The sequence below is a fragment of the Acanthisitta chloris genome, unplaced genomic scaffold (assembly GCF_000695815.1).
Source record: "Acanthisitta chloris isolate BGI_N310 unplaced genomic scaffold, ASM69581v1 scaffold4528, whole genome shotgun sequence".
In the NCBI taxonomy this organism is placed as follows: Eukaryota; Metazoa; Chordata; class Aves; order Passeriformes; family Acanthisittidae; genus Acanthisitta; species Acanthisitta chloris.
In genome coordinates this window covers 1-19569 of record NW_008685247.1, presented here as the reverse complement: position 1 = coordinate 19569, position 19569 = coordinate 1, and the positions used below count along the sequence as shown (strand labels likewise).

The following is a 19569-nucleotide window of genomic DNA, read 5'->3' as shown; positions in this document are numbered from 1 at the left end:
TCAAAATGTTCTGCTCTCTGTATTGCAAACTGCTGAATGAGAGACTGTCATAAGTGTCTCTGGTAGAACTCCAGGTGGAATAAAGCTTTCCCTTGGCACAGTGCTCTGTCCCCTTACTCAGGCATGATGCTGACCCCTCAGCTAAAATCACTTTCATCTTAACATTCCATTTGCATCAGAATATTTGCAGGCCTACCATTTGCAGATACACACAACATCATGAAAACCCAACAATCTTACAAGAGGTTAAAATTTATAATTGTATAAAATTATAGTATCACCAGTTACCTGAGCAGCAGGACAATATCCCACTTGTATTTCTTTACTGACATGATTTAAAGGAGACATGAAAAACCTCTATGTAAGCTGTGGGAACCCTTCCCTCTTTATCCAGCTGTTTGAAAGCTATTAGGCTGCACATCAGCAGCCAGATCAGGTAAGTTTCATTTCTGTGAGAAACCAGGCTGAAAGCAAAAAACCCCAATGATAATGCCACAGAAACTGCACCTATAGCTAGCTGTAAGCAAGAAACTGAGATTCCAGTTTAAGAGACAGTTTAAGCATGCTTAAGCAGGATTTCCTTCAACATGCAATTTGAAAAAAAAACAAACCAAAGAAAAAGCAGACAGGTGGCACCCAAGCCTCAACAGAAGCTCATAACTAATGATGTTGCAAATAAAGCTCTGATCACAGCAGTTATCCATGTTTCTTCAGGAAAAAAAACCACCTTAGAAACAAAAAGCAAGACTTAACTCAAACATTGTATTACTGCATGAAGATTCTTGAGTAACAAACAGTAAATGCTTCAATAAGCACATGGGAGCAGCCTTCCTGCTACGCTGGGCCACGCTTGCTCTTCCTTTTGACTCTGAGTCACAGAGACTCTGAGTGTCCTCAAATATTCTGATGGAGGAGAGCAGGGAACTAATTATCAGTGGTGATACTGCTGATCAAACCAAGAGCAAAATCTCTAGCAGGTGCACATGTCCTGGTTTCAGCTGGGAGAGCTACTTTTGTCCCCAGCAGCTGGCACAGTGCTGCACTTTGGATTCGGCATGAGAATAATGTTGGTAACATGCAGATGTTGCACTGGTGCCGAGTTGTGCTTTCCCCAAGTGAAGGACTTGACAGTGTCCCACGCTCTGCCAGTGAGGAGCTGCACCAGCAGCCAGGAGCCAGCCAGGACAGCTGACCTGAACTGGCCAGAGGGATGTTCTATACCACAGAACTGGCCAAAGGGATGTTCTATACCACGGAATGTCATGCCCTGTACATGAACTGGGGACAGCTGGCCAGGAGGGGCCAGTCACTGCTGGGGGACAGGCAAGGCACTGGCCAGGTGGGTGGTGAACAGCTGTGTTGGGCATCACTTGTCTTTCTTGGGTTGTATTCCTCTCTCTTTTTGTTATCTTCCTTTTCACTACTATATTATTACTGTTATTATATTTTACTTTATTTCACTTATTAAACTGTTCTTACTGCAACCCATGAGTTTTCCCTCTTTTCCACTTCTCCCCCTCACCCCAGGGAGGTGAGGGGGCACTGCGTGGTACTTCAAATCACCACAGCCTGTGCTGTCACCACACCCAACACTGCCCTTGCGTGTGAGCAATTACAAACCTCATGGGCCACGACCACTGAGGCATTTCACAACTACCAAGCAGGGAAGAGAAGGACTCCATAGAACTATTCCATCACATCCATTTCAGAACTACCCTTAGAAGAGCCAGATTTCCAAATGTGGGACCCAAACCATTCCTCAGGACTATTTCATATTAAAATAAACAGATATCTGCACTCATGGGCATAAGTTAACAAAGCTCAGTTTCAGTCATGATGGAGTTTTCACAGGCTGAAAGCCTCAGAGCATTATATATGTAGCAGAAAAAAGATAAACCTAAATGAAACTCGAGCTAAAGTCACACAGTAGTCATGAAACAGATGTACAAGGTTGTTTTCCTTTGCTCTTACACAAACCTTCTGGTTTCCTTTAGCACTCATTTTCTTCCATTATCAATGGCTAGCAGTACGCAAAAGGATGGGACATGAAATCCCCTCTCGGTTAGGCCTGTAGTTCTTAGACAAGTGAGAACCTGCTTTCTTCCACATCCACATTTCCTCATGGCAGGATGACTGGAAGACTCAATCTGTAGGTACAAGTCAAATTACTCATTTTTACTTTGACAAGGTTAAATTAATTTATTGCACAGATGTAGTTAAACAATCTTCTACATGAAAGCTGAGATCTCACCCAAAGCAACATTACAACATTCATTTCCTCCAAGAGGCCCTGCTTGAGCAATACCGAGCACAGAAGATCAACACTGTGTTTCAAAATATACTTGCAATACTAAAAGCAGCACTATTTTTTTCCAAGCATGTAAAAACAGAACACACAGGTGAGGCAATAGTGGTTAAGACACTATTCTCACAGCTGCCTTTAATAATGCATCCCAGGACAGCCTTGATTATGCTTTATAACCAAAGTGTATATACTTTCTGTTCCAGTGCCTTTAAACAAGAAAATGCATAATTGTAGTGGTACTACAATGCCTTAAGATCTGGAATTCTTTTCTGTCGTAGTTCAGGTCCAAGTAAACATCACATTCATATACAAAGTATCTTTTTTCAACACTAGACTTCTTCCCTCCTTCCACACTCCTCATGGCAAGCAAACAGCAATGGTATCCCCCAACATCCCCAGGGAAATATCTTATACTGGAAAGTTCTGTTTATAGTTTAAAAATTCGAGTTAGCAATTAATTTTGACAACTTGCACATACCTACAAGATAAATCACAAGGGCTGCCTACATGGAGCTGTTGCTGAAACAGCTAATATTACAAGAGAACGATGGCTAAATTGGAGCTGGACACACAAATCCTCACTGAGTAAAAGGCAGCACACACACATCTCTCCAGTTCTGTGCACTTCATTGATTTCTGAGATCTCCAGGTCCTGAACTAAAGTACTTACAGGCTGTCTTGGTCTAGTCTTGAAACATCTAGAACTATTGGTTTACATTTTATGCTAATTAGCCAGCATTATCTAAACAATGCATATGGTGAAATGCTGGCTTCATTAAACCTAGTTTTCCCTAACTAATTTTAATGAGATTTCTCTTAGCAAAGGAACCCCTAGAGCAAGAATTGTCGTATCAGGTAACTACACTAGTCTTACTGAGAGCCTGACAAACACCAGTAGCAGTATTTTGCATTAAAGGAGCCAGCAGGAAGTAAATGAAGGGTCTGCATTTCTTTAAGGTATTTTCTAGAAAATAATTTTCATTCATTCATTTATACAGAGCAACAGGGTTAGTTTCTTGTAAACCTGATTCATCTTCTACTTGCTGCTGTACCTGCATAGTTGTACTTGATACAGTAAGTGCATGCTGGAGCAGAAACCTACCATCACTACTTGCATTGCACATCTACCTAGTGATATTTAGGCAACTATTCTTAATGGCTAATATATTAAGTCAAGCTGATCCCATCTTGGAAATGCCCAGCACTTCCACAGAGCTCTGTCTGCTCACTGAGCCTAATCACTGAAGTAGTTGAAGGAGAAGATGGACGCGATGACTGCAACAGCAGCTGCGATGACCACACCTGAAAGCACAAAGGAAACACAGGTCCTGAGTGACAGGGGCAGCACAAGCAGGGGCAAGGTGAATGAGCAGGAGGAGAAACAGTAAGAGCCACCCCAAAAGATGCTTCTCTTAGGCAAAGGCTCTTCCCCCAGAGGTGTTTGGGCACTGAACAGCTCCCAGGGCAGTGTCACAGCCCCAAGGCTGACAGAGCTCAGGAGTGTTTGGCCAATGCTCTCAGCACAGGGAACAGTGTTGGGGTGTCCTGGGCAGGGCAGGTGTTGGACTGATGGTCCTTGTGGGTCCTTCCAGCTCAGGAGAGTCTGTGACTCTACCTACCACTGCAAAGCCTAAATCAAAATCTCTGTCAGATAATGCAATGGTAAAAACTCCACATGACATTTCTCATCAGAGCAGGATCAATCCAGAAATCCAGCTGGCAGCATACTTTTGTAGTACCTTGGCCACATCCTGGCCCATAAAATAATGCACCGACTCTCCTGCTTCATTCTAGGTATCAGACTGGGAAGAAGTAACAAAAAATGTAAGCTTTAAGAAACAAAAGCGATTAAGTATTTTCCTTTCTGTGCAGCACAGCATCTCCTCTGTAAGTCTCTCTGTGGCACAATAGTCATTTTCCTGTTGATTAACATGCTGGTAACTGACACAGTTGAGAAGACACACACAAAACCCCAAAACACCTGAGTAATGATTCAAGGGAAAACATTTTTACACCCAAAGCAAAAACAAATTAACTGCTACTGCTCTTTAATCTCCCAGTTACCATGTTCTAACAAAAGTTACTTCTTTGTTGCCTAAAGTGTAACTGCATTTTAATACAAAAGGATTCAGAGCACAGAGAGCTGCATTACATGGGGACACAGAGGTGAGAGCTGGACAAAGCAGGATTGTGGAGAAGAGAGGAGAGTTCTGTGGCTGATGTTCCCTGAATTCCTGGAAGGCTGTGGGTGCTAACAGTACTGCAGGGGCCCACGGCAGGTTCTGGATTGCCATAGGAAAAATCAGGGAAGCAACCTACCCATGTTTTGTTGAAGCTTCAAGAGCAGCGTTGCCTTGGTCAGCTGTGTCTGTGGTGCGTCATCAGTGTTGTCAGGGACTGGACAGACATCAACTGCATGGAAATCAAGCAAGGAGATAAACACCAGGAGAAAATTAACAGCTGCACTTTATAGTCAATCAATGCACAAGGCCAAGAACTTCATATCAACCTTATAAAGTATATTTATGGTAGAAAAAGAACAGTTTATTGCAGTAGAAGCAGTACAGCAGCAACAGCCCAGGGCTGAACTATGTGGCTGGAAGAAGAGACAAAATGGATTTGAGAAGGAGTTCCTCTCATTCTCCACACCCAGGTACCACTGTAACAGAGCCAACTCTCTGAGAGGGAACCACCAAAATTTACCATTAACCACCTTCTAAGAATTTCCCTTCATAGCCACCTGTCCACAGTTCAGGCCACATGCAAACCCCACTGCCAGGAAAAGAGTGAGCCCAGCATCACTTCCCTGCTCAACCACCATAAATGCATTTCTTCAAACCACAGAAATTTCTTTTTGAAGATCCCCTAAAAATACCCTTTCAGAGCAGGGAGTGGACTCATTCGCCTTTGGAACAATTACTAAATCCTTAGTCTGCTCAGCCAGGATGTGAGAGAGCTTGAATCTATTTCCGGACGATGGGATTCAAAAACCCCTATCTATTTCCTTCCCAAAGATTTCCCTAATCACCTGGCTATTCCCAGCTCGTTAGAGAGGGGGAGGGGAGAAAGAGTGGCATTAATCTGGAGCCCTCCAGCCAGACCTGTTTGTTCCACACAGAGCCAGCGTGGATTTTGCAGCTCTGCAGTAAGCTTCCTCAGTGGTGGTGGGACCAAGGTCTTCAATTTGCAATGCCTTCCCCACGAGAGTTTGCCAAGTCATCACTTGTCAAATGTTAGGTTTATAATTCAGTAGCTGCTATTGCAGACATCTTCTGGACCAGCAAACAGCCAGAGAAAGTGTTTGTGTACTGCAGAGAGAGCTGGAGGGCTCTGGAGAGAACAGAATAGCCAAGAAACCCCCAGCAGTACCAGATACCAAGTGGAATACTGACCAAAGGAAAAGCAGCTCTCTCATGTCTACAGCAGGGCTGTCCATCAGCTGTATATGACAAATTACATACTTGGGTAATAAGGCACATCCTTTGAATGACTCATATGCAAATGATTCAGGGAGAAGTATTTCTCTATGGTATCATTAGCTCTGGTGGAAATGTATAAGCTAGACGTGAACAGAATGGTTGTTTCTGCCATCTAAGATGAGTCATGTGGATGATTGTCTTCAAAATCTTCCGAAGTTGAACTTGCACAAGAACTGTTACACCAAACCACTCAAACTAGATGTTTAGGACCCGTCTTTAGCCTTTTTTTTGCCACTGAACCCACTGAATTTGTATATGATGTACTGCAGCAGAGCAATTAATAACTGTCTGATAGGAAACTTAACAAGATAGTGAGATAATGCACAGGCTCATGTCTCCGAGCAAAGCATTGCTTGGAGATGTCTCCGCAAGCTGCAGAGACCTAAAATCAAAGTAGGGACACAACACAGTGCAAGGGGTACTTTCTGAAGAGAAATTATCAAACATCACTGAATGCCACTGCTCCTCAAGGGGCCATGGATTCATATTTATCTTTTCTGTGCCAAGGAAAACACACCCTCAACTGCCTAAAACATGAGCAGAGATCTTAGCTAGAGGAATTACTAATTGTTGCAATACAGCTTTTTAGCAAGTATCTCAACTAGCACAGTAAGAGCAGCACATTCTGCCCAGAGCTTTTAATTCCCTAAACCAGCCCTTTGGGATAAAAAGGTTTAGGATGGGTTTAGGAAGAGCAGGTCCTGTCTGACCAACCCGATCTCCTTTTCTGATCAGGTGACACACCTGGTGGATGAGGGGAAGGCTGTAGATGTATTCTACCTGGACTTCAGCAAAGCCTTTGACACTGTTTCCCATAGCACACTCCTGGAAAAGCTGCAGCCCATGGCTTGGACAAGGCACTCTCTGCTGGGTGAAGAACTGGCTGATGGCCCAGAGAGTGGTGGAGAACAGCGCCACATCCAGTTGGTGCCAGTGACTAGTGGTGTTCCCCAGGGGTCAGTGCTGGGCCCAGTGCTCCTTAATATCTTTGCTGATGCTTTAGATGAGGGGATTGAGTGCACCATCAGCAAGTTTGCAGATGACACAAAGTTGGGCGGAGTGTGGATCTGCTGGAAGGCAGGAGGGCTCTGCAGAGGGACCTGGACAGGCTGGAGAGATGGGCTGAGTCCAAGAGGATGAGGGTTAGCCAGGCCAAGTGCTGGTCCTGCACTTTGGCCATAACAATGCCATGCAGTGCTCCAGGGTGGGACAGCGTGGCTGGAGAGCACCAGGAGAAAGGGACCTGGGAGTGTGGAGAGACAGAAAGCTGAACAGGAGCCAGCAGTGTGCTCAGGGGGCCAAGAAGGCCAATGGCATCCTGGGCTGGAGCAGGAACAGTGTGGTCAGCAGGACCAGGGAGGTGATTCTGCCCCTGCACTCGGTGCTGGTGAGGCCACATCTTGAATCCTGTGCTCAGTTCTGGGCCCCTCAGCTCAGGAGGGACATTGAGGGGCTGGAGCAGGTCCAGAGCAGAGCAACGAGGCTGGTGAAGGGACTGGAGCACAAGTGCCATGAGGAGAGGCTGAGGGAGCTGGGGGTGTTCAGCCTGGAGAAGAGGAGGCTCAGGGGAGACCTCATCACCCTCTGCAACTCCCTGACAGGAGGTTGGAGTCAGGTGGGGGGTGGTCTCTTCTCCCAGGCAACAGCAGCAGGACAAGAGGGCACAGACTCAAGCTCTGCCAGGGGAGGGTTAGGTTGGATATTAGGCAGAGATTTTTTAGGGAGAGAGTGCTCAGGCATTGGAATGTGCTGCCCAGGGAGGTGGTGGATTCCCCATCCCTGGAGGATTTCAAGCTGAGACTGGATGTGGCACTTAGTGCCATGGGCTAGTGACCATGGTAGGGTTGAACTTGATGATCTTGGAGGCCTCTTCCAACCTGGTTGATTCCAGGACTATATAATGTGACCCCATTTCTTGGGTCACCTTTGAAGTCTAGACCCAGCAGGTTCCTTTCTGCTTTAGATGATGAGCAAGTAGGACAGTCTGTGCCCCTCTACCTTGAGGTTTCTTTGTGCTCTGTAAGAACAGCTTTGCTTCTCTGCAGGCACCTTTTGGTCTGCACAGAGGGGGAGAAAGAAAAAAGGAAAGGGCAAAAAGAATCACCCTTGAGCTATTTAGTTACCAAAGGCTTTATGCCATTGTGCTTTGGCACACCTGCACATGAAGCTGCTGTAGTGTAATCACACACAGAGCTTTCATAGCAGATGTGTTTCCCAATACCAATTACATGAATCTTTAATTCTTCATTAACTCTCCAATTTGCTAACAAAGGTGGCGAAGTGATTACCACTACTGCAGTCTTATTTGTGTCTATCCACTCAGGGTATTTAACTCCCCACCCCTGCCCCAAGGAGGAGCAGAGATTTAGTAAAGCCAATCACAAATGCAGAGCTTTCAGCTGCTTGTACTAAATACCTTGAAACTACAGCATTAGAGCTATTTATATCTTTCATTATAAATAGCTTGGGTTTTACTTTCTATTTCCCATGTAACAATTTTAAAGCATGACCCGGTAGTGCCCTCCCTGGAGAGCTGTATAAGGAATAAGAGACTAAAACTGTAGGAGATGGCTGCAGAGGCCAAACTCAGTAAGCATATGAAACTGACCTTCTCAAAATACCTTTATTTCATACGTTTTGACTAAAAGCTGCTTAAAAAAAATATCAGTCTTTTGCCTGTACTGATTAGATCCTCTTCTGCTCGAGTCCCTATTTTAAAGAGCAACAAACAAAAGGAATTATTTCCAAAGCCTGTTCGTGTCCCTGAATTCCAAACAATTCTCCTTATCAGCAAACTTTCCCCAGAAGCTCACCATGGAAAGCATCTCCAGTTAACTCAAGGCTGGTGCCTCAGACCACAGGAACTGTGATACCAACAGAAGGACTCACAGCAAAATTTACTACAAAGTACTTCCTGAATATTAACAGAGCTGGGTGAGGCAACATGTGCTGTCCAAACCAGCGCTGCCTGAAACAGCCTTTACACAAGGGAAACCTCAAACACTCAATAGGCCACAAAAACACATTTATAGGAACACTCAGACACTTCATACCAAAGCAACAATAACGATCAAACTGTGTAATGAATGTTTGTTTCGCAGAAGGCATTTACCAGGTCTCGTTTCCAAAACGACCTCCAGGTGTGAACAGAAGTGTATGAATGACTCGTGACTTTAGCAAAGCACACATTAATGAAGACACAGCACTAATTACCGGAGTGGTGCAGCACTGTGCTGTCACTGCTGTTAACAGCTCCCATTCTATGGTGCTTGCGGGCACAAGGCCAGCCTCTCAATCTTCTCCAAAACCCACGGCCATGTTTCTCCCTCTCCTGTGCACGCACTTTAACTGGTCAGTTGGGTTTTTTTGAAGAAAATGTATATGTACTTTAATTTGCTTTTTTTAAAGAAACTAAATTCTCCGCACCTACCTACACCCAGCAAGCTGCAAGAATACACAAGCTCCTCCTGTGTGCACCATTTCACAGACGTTACTGGCACCAGTCTCTTGATGCACTGCTGTTGCTGTAAAGGGGTTTCCTTCCCACTCCAGATCACACATCCTTACATAAGCACTGAAGCTAAACTGAATCACCTTCTCCCTCCCTCCTGCGTCTATCTCCACTGCTACAACAATACTCATTTGCTTCCCTAAGTTCTACTGATTCCTTAAAGCTCAGTAGGCATTAGCTTTAAGAGCATGAAAGTTACTCTAATAACACAAGAGAGATTTTTATTGGCTTTCCTGTTTTCCCTGAGGTTCTTGAGCCATGTACATCTTTTACTGCTCAAGATAATGAGTCAGATTCATAGCCACAGGTTGAGTTAAAGCCTTTGGGGGGAACTGATTCATTTAGAGACGTAAGAATTTATGGTTAACTCTGAAATTAAGAAACTCAAAAAACCCTCCAAGTAACTGAGTAGGTCAAGGAGAATATCAGTACTCACAGTGCATCCCACACAGTAAGTCATGGCTACACCCCCCAGTTTTTGTCCCTAAATACCATTATTTAGTTGAATTACAGAACTTTAACCTGCAGCTCATATTCACGCTGATGGTGGAAAAAAAGGGGAGAAAAGAATTCTCTTCTGTAAGATCACAGCAAGTATTATTAGATGCATTTCAGCATCAAAATTGACTTTTATGTTGAAATCAGTGTCACATGGGAATCAAAAAAAGCCAACAGGGAAGGATATTAACCAGAAATGTTCAGAAAAACAAAGTCAGCAACTAGATAACAGCAAAATATCTGCATTAAAAGGAATACAACGGTCTCACAATCAGATCAGAAACTTTAAGACATTCAGCAGAACATGAAAAGTGCTCTCAACTTTTTCATCTCAGGTGAATCACAAATCTTCAGGTTTGGGCACTGCATTTGGTAGATAAATTAAAACACTCAGAACAAAGAAAGGTACTTCGCATTTTTTAAGGAGTCAGGTTTAGTTCCTGAAAGACACACTAGACTATATGTAACTTTGGCTAATAGAATTTTTAAAGTATTTTTTAATTCTTTAGTGAAAGAACACTAGATTTGACTATACCACTCAACTTCTTATTCGAACTTACTCTAAGTAATGTCAGAACTACTCAGCTCTAGAAAAGCTGAACTACTGGAAGAGTAAACAGATACATGAATATAAAGATTATAAAGCTTCACAGGTTCCTCTGTCAGTTTATTTGTCAGTATAGGATCACCTCTCATTCGTGTGCAGAGTAACACAAGCTAACCTTGTTTAACCATCTCTGCAGGTTTCTACTGCAGCTCATGGGCTGCAACCATGAGGGCACAGAGTGCAGGGAAAGGGCAAAATATCTGAGAGAACTCTCACAAGAAACATGGGATCTGCAAGGAACTTGACCATTTTCCACAAATATCTTTAGTTTGTAATTAGATTGATATACACCCTTGGAGTTTGATGTGACATATGTGACTTTAGGCATACCCAGATCTGGATAGCTCTGGCCTATGCCATCACTCAACATTTTCCTCACCCATGATGCAGACCATCCTAGTTCTCAGCTATTTACCTATGCTCATTTCCTCTGCCATGTGGATATCTTCAGCTTGCACAGGCTGATCCAACAGCTCAACAAACCGTTCCTGAATTTCCCCAGTGGCCTCATCACCGAACTTATAATCGCTGAGCATCACACTGGACCCAGCAACAGGGACAAACAGTCTCTGAGGTAAGACATGATATTCCCTCTCAAAACCTAGAAGAAAAGAGGCGAAAAATACCACCCAAATAAAAGCCTTGTCAGTTATAAGATTCCTCATTAATCTCTGAGCATAAGATAAAGCTATTGCAAAAGAAGCGTTCAAGGTCTCTGTGTTGTCAGGCTGTTTTCAGGCATGGCTTGTTTAGTTGTCACTGTTTCGTGCAAGTTCTGGCTGCTACTATATTCATTTATGTTCCTACATTATTAGTCTCTCCAGAAATAGCCAAGAGAGCTCCAGAACAGCCTGCAAAACGTTGATCAGGGCTTTCCTCAGGCTCACAAGGCCTAGCGAGGCAGGCAGGGGAGCCGGATCGGCAGCAGAGCGCCGCGGGCACAGCGTGCGCCTGCCACCTGCAGAGAGAGCCCACAACCACATGCGACTGAAAAGCCTTTCCTGCATCTAACAAATCCCAATTAACTAACCTTCGGTTTAAAAAAAGCGTGCAAGCTGCAGTTGGAACTTCGGAGAGAGGAGATTCAGCTACAGAGTTTTTTAAAATTACAAAATTTCCAACGAGTGAGGAAGAAGCTGAAATCGTGTTTTGTGGTCACAGGAGCTGAACCCAAACGTGGTGGGAAAGCTGTGATGTCAAAGGACACAGCTGAGCCTGACAGAAATACTTCAGATTTAAGGAAAAGTCAAGGCTGCCAAGCAGAAACCGTGCCCTTTACCCTTTACCACACTGGAGCTTCACTACACGAGAATTTTCTACAACAACCAAAATTCACTCAAATGTAAACTGTTGGGTTTTGTAATTCTTACTCTTTTTGTGAGGTCCTTCATTTAAAATCAGATCTTCAAATAGTATTTCACACCGATCACTCAGTGTGTTTATGATGTCTCTCTTCAAAGCCTGCAAGGACAAAGCGAAACCATCGGCAACAGAAAAGCCATTTGCAAACTCCTGACTAGTAAGAAATAACTACAGAGCTCCCTCATACGTTTAACCCATGGTGAAAGAATGACTTTTCCCAGAAAATAGAAACTCTAAAGAGAACATTTCAAAGCTCAACAGAGAGAAGATAACATCAAAATAATTAACATCAAGGAAGAACTCAACAAAACAAAAATTAAAAAGCTGAGGAAAATTTTAGGATTGTTAGGGTAAGAACTGACAACTTCTAAACATTATCATTAACTCAGTAAGGGGAAAAAAAACTGACAACTTCTAAACATTATCATTAAAACCAGGCAAAAATAATCACAAGGCATTAACTCAGTAAGGGGAAAAAAACCAATTCCTGAGGAAATAAACTTGTATTTTCCCTTTACACATAACAAATATTTATTTTCTAATCCTTTTTCGATTTTAAGAGACTTCTTCAAAGCCTAATCACTTTGACAATTTGTGCAAAGACTCACCAGAAACCCAAGGGGAGACATACCCTGTAGGGGAGCAAACCCACCCCTGACACACGCAGATGGTTTCCCAAACAATCCCCACGTTCAAGGGGATGAACATTTCGATCCCAGTTTAGACCATTTTAGCAAAAAAAGCCCAGTGTGACCAATTTCCTGTTTCTGATGGCCTGACACCCGTGCCCCTACCTGAATGGCCTCTCTGACTCTGGGCTTGCTGCCGTGGACGTAGGCTCTGCCCTTCACAGCCCCGCGGAGGTTGATGGAGCCGCAGCACACCTGCACCGTGGCCGTCGATCTCTGACCCGAGCCCTGGCACTGCAACACAGACATAGCTCCAGTCTCTCCTGTTCCCAGGGCACTTGCAGCACAAGCAACAAAAAACAGAACTAGCAAATTAACAGATGTTTACGTACTGCCTGGTTTCCCTCATAATTTATAACTCTGATTTTATTTTAGTTTTTAGCTTGGTTAGGTAAGACTGAAAATCTCTCTTGCATTACGGAAGAAGTATTTGCTTTTCCAGATGTTTCAAATATTTGTGTCTACAATACTTCTGAAACTTTCCAGGCTTCTGGCTAACATTGGTATTGCAATGGATAAATCTTTTTAGGACTTTCATTTTTAAGCAGTGATGTTCTGATGTTTAATATCCAGTCAGTGTAACCCAGAGAATCATGGCAGACAGCCCCTCAGTCAGCATTGACCACATGTGGTCATCTGCATCCAACTGCTGCCTAGAAATGCTCACCCTGATCACCCCAAGAATGAGTGTGTGCATGGAGCACTCTGGGACAACACCCAGAAATAAGAAAAGCACACTTCCACCGCAAATGCACAAAGTACTTCTGCCAAAATACAAAGGTTTCCTTTCCCAGATGCAATTAGCCACTGAGACAATGTAACAACAGAAGCAGCTGAGACACTCATTGAGCCATTGGAAATGTACAAAATGCCATTTCAAGTTTTGCTGAACATAACCTCAAAGAATGTAGGAATCACCTGACAAAACAGGATGGGTTGTGCTGTGCAAGAAGCCTACAAAACAATGCCTGGACACCTTGGGGCTTCAGGCCCTAGGCTAGGTACCAGCTCAGGGTTCATCATAACCTCTGGCAAACTCCTGACAGATCCAGCAGCTCCAGCTGCTGATTCAGGTCATGGAACCTGTCCCTTAACCCAGGGCTGTTGACCGAGCTCCTGACCAGACCACCCAAGTGACTGTCCAAGTGAGCCATAGCAGGCTGAAGTGTGGGGGTGGTTCTGAACTTCAGGTGCAAAGCCACCCTGAAATTCATGTACATGGGTACAGAGAGGTGTAGATACACAAAGGCTGAGGATCAAATATGCTGAATTTCTAGGCAATAATTCATATTGCTATTTTATCTTTTACTCTGTTTTCTAATCTAACATAACAGCAAGGTTATACTTTACAAACCACCTGGCCACTTACCAGCTGCGTCAGAACTTTGACATCACAAAACTGAGGGCTGGACGGAGTGTTTCCTTTCAACTTTTTCTGAGGGGAAACAGGGAAAAGGCAATCAATGAATCAGCCTCCTCACTATGGCATAAAACATGCCCTAGTTTGTAACTTTTAAGAGGGAAAATGTCACACAGAAACCAGCCATGAGAACATAAGTACAAAAGTAAAAGGAGAAATGAATGCATCAGCCAAACAAGGTGCTAACACAATCTGCTAAACATTCAGACATATGCTACATTCAGATCTTAACTCATGTTCCTTAATAGAAACATTTCAGACACTTCACATGTAACTAATGCATTGCCATTGCCAGAGGGGGGAGAGGAAATCTGCAGCAATGAAGCCAAGAACACAAGAATTTCTGTGCCTTAGTTACTTGAATAGGCCAGTGAGATCAGCAAACAGAAGATGCCTCAGGCAATACTTTATCCCACTGGAGGTTCTACTGCACATCTCTTGGGGCTCGATTCCTTGTTGTTTGGTACTCACCTGCCCTTCCAGTAACTCTGTATCATCATCTTTGACTTGCCCATTGATCAGAAAAACACTGTCTTCTATCTGTTTAGACCATCGGTTTAACCCATTCTTTAAAAAAAAAATGAAAACAGGTAAACTCATAAAGAGGACAGACAATTTCACTAGAGCTGGACAGTATCATGCTGAAAAGTATAGAATGACATGCTCCAACTGCTCCCCCAAGAGAGTTTTAAAAGCCTCTGAGAAATCTGCCTACAGGCTTTTCCAAAGGCAAACCTTAACCCACTGCTGTTCAGGACACAGCCCTAAGAAACCAGCAACATTCCAAAGGGCACCTCAGGGCTCTGGGGTTCTAGAGGGCTGCAGCTCACTGAACACCAAATCATATTAGAAGTACCCCAAACCCCTGCTCTAACAGAGTGCAACCCTTCCCTAGGTGAGGCAGCAGAGATCTCAGTGGGATACTCATGACACTTGCTAAATAATTTTGAGCACAGGAAACTTCTCACTAAGCACAGCAGAAGAATTACATTTAAATAAGGAATAACGACCAAATACCATTCACTGATTAGTCCTATTCCTCTGCTATTTAAGTCTTACTACACTGCTTTCTCTGTTGAAAGTTAAATGAGAGAGTAACTGGTGCAGGCAGGTAATTACCTTGGTGTTCTTCTCCAGGTCGTGGTTCAGGGAAGTAGCAAGAAGTGGAATGTGAATATTGACATTTACTGTGCAGCTCAAAGCTAACCAGGAGGCAGAAAGAGCACTCTGGTATTTCCAGTCTGCTGGTTTAGCTGAACTCTGAGGGCAGAAAACAGTAGTAAATCATCCATACAGAACACTGTACAACTCACACGGACACTGATTGTTTGCACATCCCTTGCCATGCACTCAGAGCTGCACATGGCGTGGCAGGACGAGCTCACCTTGGGATCCTGTATGTCGTAGGTTCGGCAGACTACTCTTGGCTACTTAAAGAAAACGATTCAGGGAAAAGCAAGAGGACAAGTAAAAACAATTCACAATTAACTTTGCCCTTTACTAAACTTCTTTGTTGCAACAATTGGTGCCTGGAGCAAGTGCTCACCTTTCATCAGGGTCAAAACCTGGAAAAGCCTTTGCCTGTACACCCCAGCTAGCACAGTGATGCTGTCCCATCTCTTACACAAATGAAGATCAGGGAGAGCCACCAAAAGCCCCAATGTGCGATTTGTCCTGGTTCCTCTCACCTCTCTGAGGAACATCCTTGCTTCCTCTCCTTGTATTGTCTCATTACCAACAGACCCAGCATTCCTCTGCAGCACTGGCACTGATCCCACATGCCTGCTGCTTCCCCAGTTCCATTAAGTCCCACTGGTAACAGAAAGCTCAGGAAGCCAAACTATTTCATGTTTTCTTCAATTTATCAAACCAAGACTGACTGGAGAAAGTGTAATTTGACGCCACCACACAGACAAATCTAACAGTCATGAACAATGGGATGCAAGGATAAGAGGGTCAATTGCCTTATTCATAGCTAATCAGAAAACATCTTTATTTCAACTTCTCTCTGTCTAGCTGAAGTTAACCCACTGCCTGCTCCCAGTTTCATTGATTCAGCAGTAACTAGGGCAGTAGGTTGGGGTTGGAGCCTCAGCAGCAAACCTTGCCCCAAAGGATACTTCTTTGTGACAGAACACATTTGAAGAGCTGCTCTGTCTGAGACCTCCTCCTCAGCAGGTTTCCAGAGCCTTCTTTTACTCAAAGACTTTTCCACTGAGAAGATTACCTAAAGATAAAAAGGTAGAGATTTTCCTACAAAAATAATGCATGATAATTGGAAAATAGTCTTGTGCTAAAGCCCCAAGACCAGGTGACATCAAAATCATGTATAAGGAGGAAACACAGCTCACATGTCATCAAAATGTCATGCTAATAGAACATTCAACAAGGACTCATAGGAGACTTCTGCAAAGTGAAAGCAGCTTGTGAAATCCTAGTTTAGCTTCCCTATAAACCAAACCAAGCAGCACACACTCACATATCCAACTTGGATGCTTTTCTCCTTACAGAAACGCTACAGCTCCATGCCTAGCGGCCGAGGACCAGGAAAGGCAGCCATGCAAAACAGCTACTAGTTACAGAACCCAAACCAAATAGCACTTTTTTAATTCAGCAGTACCTGACCACCTGGACATGGCTTACCCTTTTTTGTCAGCTACTAGTTTCAGTAAGCACAACTAAGATCAAATTGCACTAAACTGCCAAAACTGAATCTTGGCCCTCAGGCTTCCCAACCTGCTCATGTTTAAATAACTTCCTCTGTTTATCCTATGAAAATGACAAAATGAGCCTGTATCTTCAGAACAGACACTAAATGTGGCACTGACTGCCCCAATTCTGTAACAAAAACGCGTATCAAATCTCTCAGACAGTTCTCAGCAGGTTACAAATTCAATCCCACACATCTAAGTCAAATACACCGGTTGTACGGATGTTCTGTAGATACTAAAAAGTGTTTCTTTTACAGGAATCGGAGCTATTTGCCATAAGCCAGAATGTCCATGTCCAGCAAACACAGGGAGTAGAAACTCAGGTTTGCTATCGCCGCGACAACCACGAAACAAAACAGAAGGTCAGCAAAGAGTGTCCCACTGGACAGGGATGGCTGAGGTGTCAGCCTCAAACCCACACACCAGCCACGGGGTTTGTGCACGCTGAAGGAAAGCCACAAAACAACTGCACATACTCAAGGCAATGACAGAAGTTCCAGGGACACAGCCCTGAAGATATCTCTCCCTTCCCCCAGGAGTTCTGCCTACCTTGCGCAGAGCACTCTGGCTGTCCTTGGCCAGGTCTGGAGTGGCAATGAGGAACACCCCGAGAACCAGCAACCCCCCAGGGAGCATTCTGGACACCTTAAATACAGAAAGGTACAGGGATCAGCCCCCCAGCCACCATGATACATCTGAAACTGCTGCTGAGACAAGCATGCACCAGGAGCAGAAGGGAAATCAGTGGGCAGTTTTCCACTTCTGTGACCCTCTGCAGTGTAGGAACACATCAGGCAAATGTTCTCCCTTCTGCCCTACAAGGTCTGAAAACAATACAGATAGTTCTGGTTTAAAACCTGTTAGGAAGGTTCTCTCACTTTGAGAGTCTTGAGGTGACACAAGTGATGAGATACTTTTTGTTAGTGTTGTTCCCCCTGTGGTCCCCCCACCCATTTGCCACCCGACCTGGTGGGTTGCTCACCTGGCTGGCATGTGTGGTGATCCACTCCTCATCCAGGGATGCCAGGTTTGGGGGGCTGCTGCTCCCCTCCTGCTGTAGGTCCCTGGAAGGGGTGCGCACAGCCCGGATGATGTAGTCTCGCTGCAAGGAACACTAAAAACACCAAGATAAGCAAACACACCGTGAGACTGGTATCAGGCCTGAGAATAGGGGTGTCCCAGTTCCCAGGAGGTCATGGAGCTCAGGCGTTTCACACTTACCTGCCCTATCAGCAGCCCAGTCACATAGGGCTTTCCTTTTGTGCTGAGCTCTGACAGATACTGCCCGATTGCTTCCTCCACAAAGTAGGTCCTGCCCATGGCTCCAGGGCAGGTGTGGTAGCTCCAACCTGCATAACAGTGTGTGGAGTCAAAGGAGGTAGATGTACTGCAATAGGTACAGGGCAGAAAAGAGTCTCACACAAAGGTCCTTCAGAATTGTTTGAGTTGGAAAATCCCTCTAAGGCCATTAAGTCCAACTATGTTCCAGCAGTGCCAAGACCACCACTAATCATGTCCCCAAGAGCCACACACACATGGCTGTTAAATCCCCTCATGGATGGTGACTCCACCCCTGCCCTGGGCAGCTGTGCCAGGGCTGGAGAGTGAAGATATTTTCCCTTATATCCAACCTGACCCTTCCCTGGCACAGCTTGAGGTGTTTCCTCTTGTCCTGTCCCTTGTTCCCTGGGAGTAGAGCCTAACCCCAAGGAAATGAACAGAAAGTTCTTAGTTCCATTGTCTGATCATGCTACTGACTCTTTCGTTCTTGGCATGAACAATTGCCTCTATTCCTTTTATGGAATGGGGCTTTCATCTTCTTCACCGTCTTCAGGTGTAGATTAAAATGGCTTTATAGCTATATACCTTACAATAAGTCCTCTCATCAAAATCTGAAGTGATTTAGTAACTGATTTCACACCACAGAGCTGTTTTTCAAACAAGATAAGTTGTTCATAGCTGAACGAAGAACTGCATATGTGCGTACCTCATTCTTTAGCTGTAAAGCCCACAGGGACCCTAATTCTGTGTGAAAAGTTCTTAGCCTCATTCTCTGCTCATGCTACTGACTCTTTTGAAGTTCTTTGCATGAACAGATTGCCTCCGTTCTTTTCATGGATCAGGGCTTTCACCTTATTGCTTTCCTTTTCATCTGCAAATGGCACACCCAAAGGCCTGTCTTCCTAGAAGTCTGCAGGACTGTGTCACAGAGTCCCAGAATCACTGAGGTCAGAAAAGACCTCCAAGATCATGGATTCCAACCTGATGTCCAACCTGAGCCTCTCCTGGCACAGCCTGAGGCCATTGTCTCTGGTCCTGTCCCTTGTTCCCTGGGGGCAGAGCCTGACCCCTCCTGGCTGCACCTCCTGGCAGGGAGTTGTAGAGAGGGAGAAGTTCCCCCTGAGCCTCCTTTTCTCCAGGCTGAGCCCCCACAGCTCCTCAGCTGCTCCTCATCAGACTTGTGCTCCAGACCCTTCCCAGCTCTGTTCCCTTCTTGTTGTGAGGGGCCCAGGACTGCCCCCGGGGTCTGAGCTGTGGAATTGCCTCCGAGCATCAGTTTTGTGCTGCATGATGTTTCATCAGGGGCACTGAAGAATGCAAAGTGTGCTGTTTACCATTCACTCCTCTTTGAGGCACTTGCTAAACTCCACACGTGCACCTAAACATGCTGTGCACAATTCTCACTCCAACTCCCAAGGCATTCCAAGCACACCATCCGTGGCCTTAACCGACAGTACCTCTGCAGCCCCAGAGAGCGGCACAGACAGCCCTCCCGTGTGAGCAGGGCTGTCCTGAACACCACTGCGTGCAGTTCCAGCTGCCACCCGGGGTGAACCAGGAGAAAGCCGCAGCTAAAGAGTAGGCGGGGAGGAAGCAACGTGGACTCAGAGCCCCCGCAGAGCTCTCTGCGGGGCACAGCGGCACAGGGACGACAGCGCCGAAGGCTATCACCTCAGCTCAGCTCGGCTCAGCTCAGCTCACCTCAG

At 44.9% G+C, this 19569-nt stretch overlaps 1 protein-coding gene across 1 annotated transcript; it reads right to left on the bottom strand.

The window, feature by feature from the left end:
- Positions 1-3539: 3539 nt before the first annotated feature.
- On the bottom strand, positions 3540-17902 carry LOC103806946 (chromosome unknown open reading frame, human C1orf27). Its single transcript, XM_009079660.1, has 13 exons — positions 17804-17902; positions 17565-17696; positions 17132-17227; positions 15992-16098; positions 15257-15293; positions 14991-15131; positions 14343-14438; positions 13821-13886; positions 12557-12685; positions 11771-11861; positions 10816-11001; positions 4625-4717; positions 3540-3607 (listed from the first exon to the last, which is right to left on the bottom strand). Exons 1-13 carry the CDS (start codon positions 17900-17902, stop codon positions 3540-3542), a joined length of 1341 nt encoding a protein of 446 aa, XP_009077908.1.
- Between the last annotated feature and the right edge of the window lie 1667 nt (positions 17903-19569).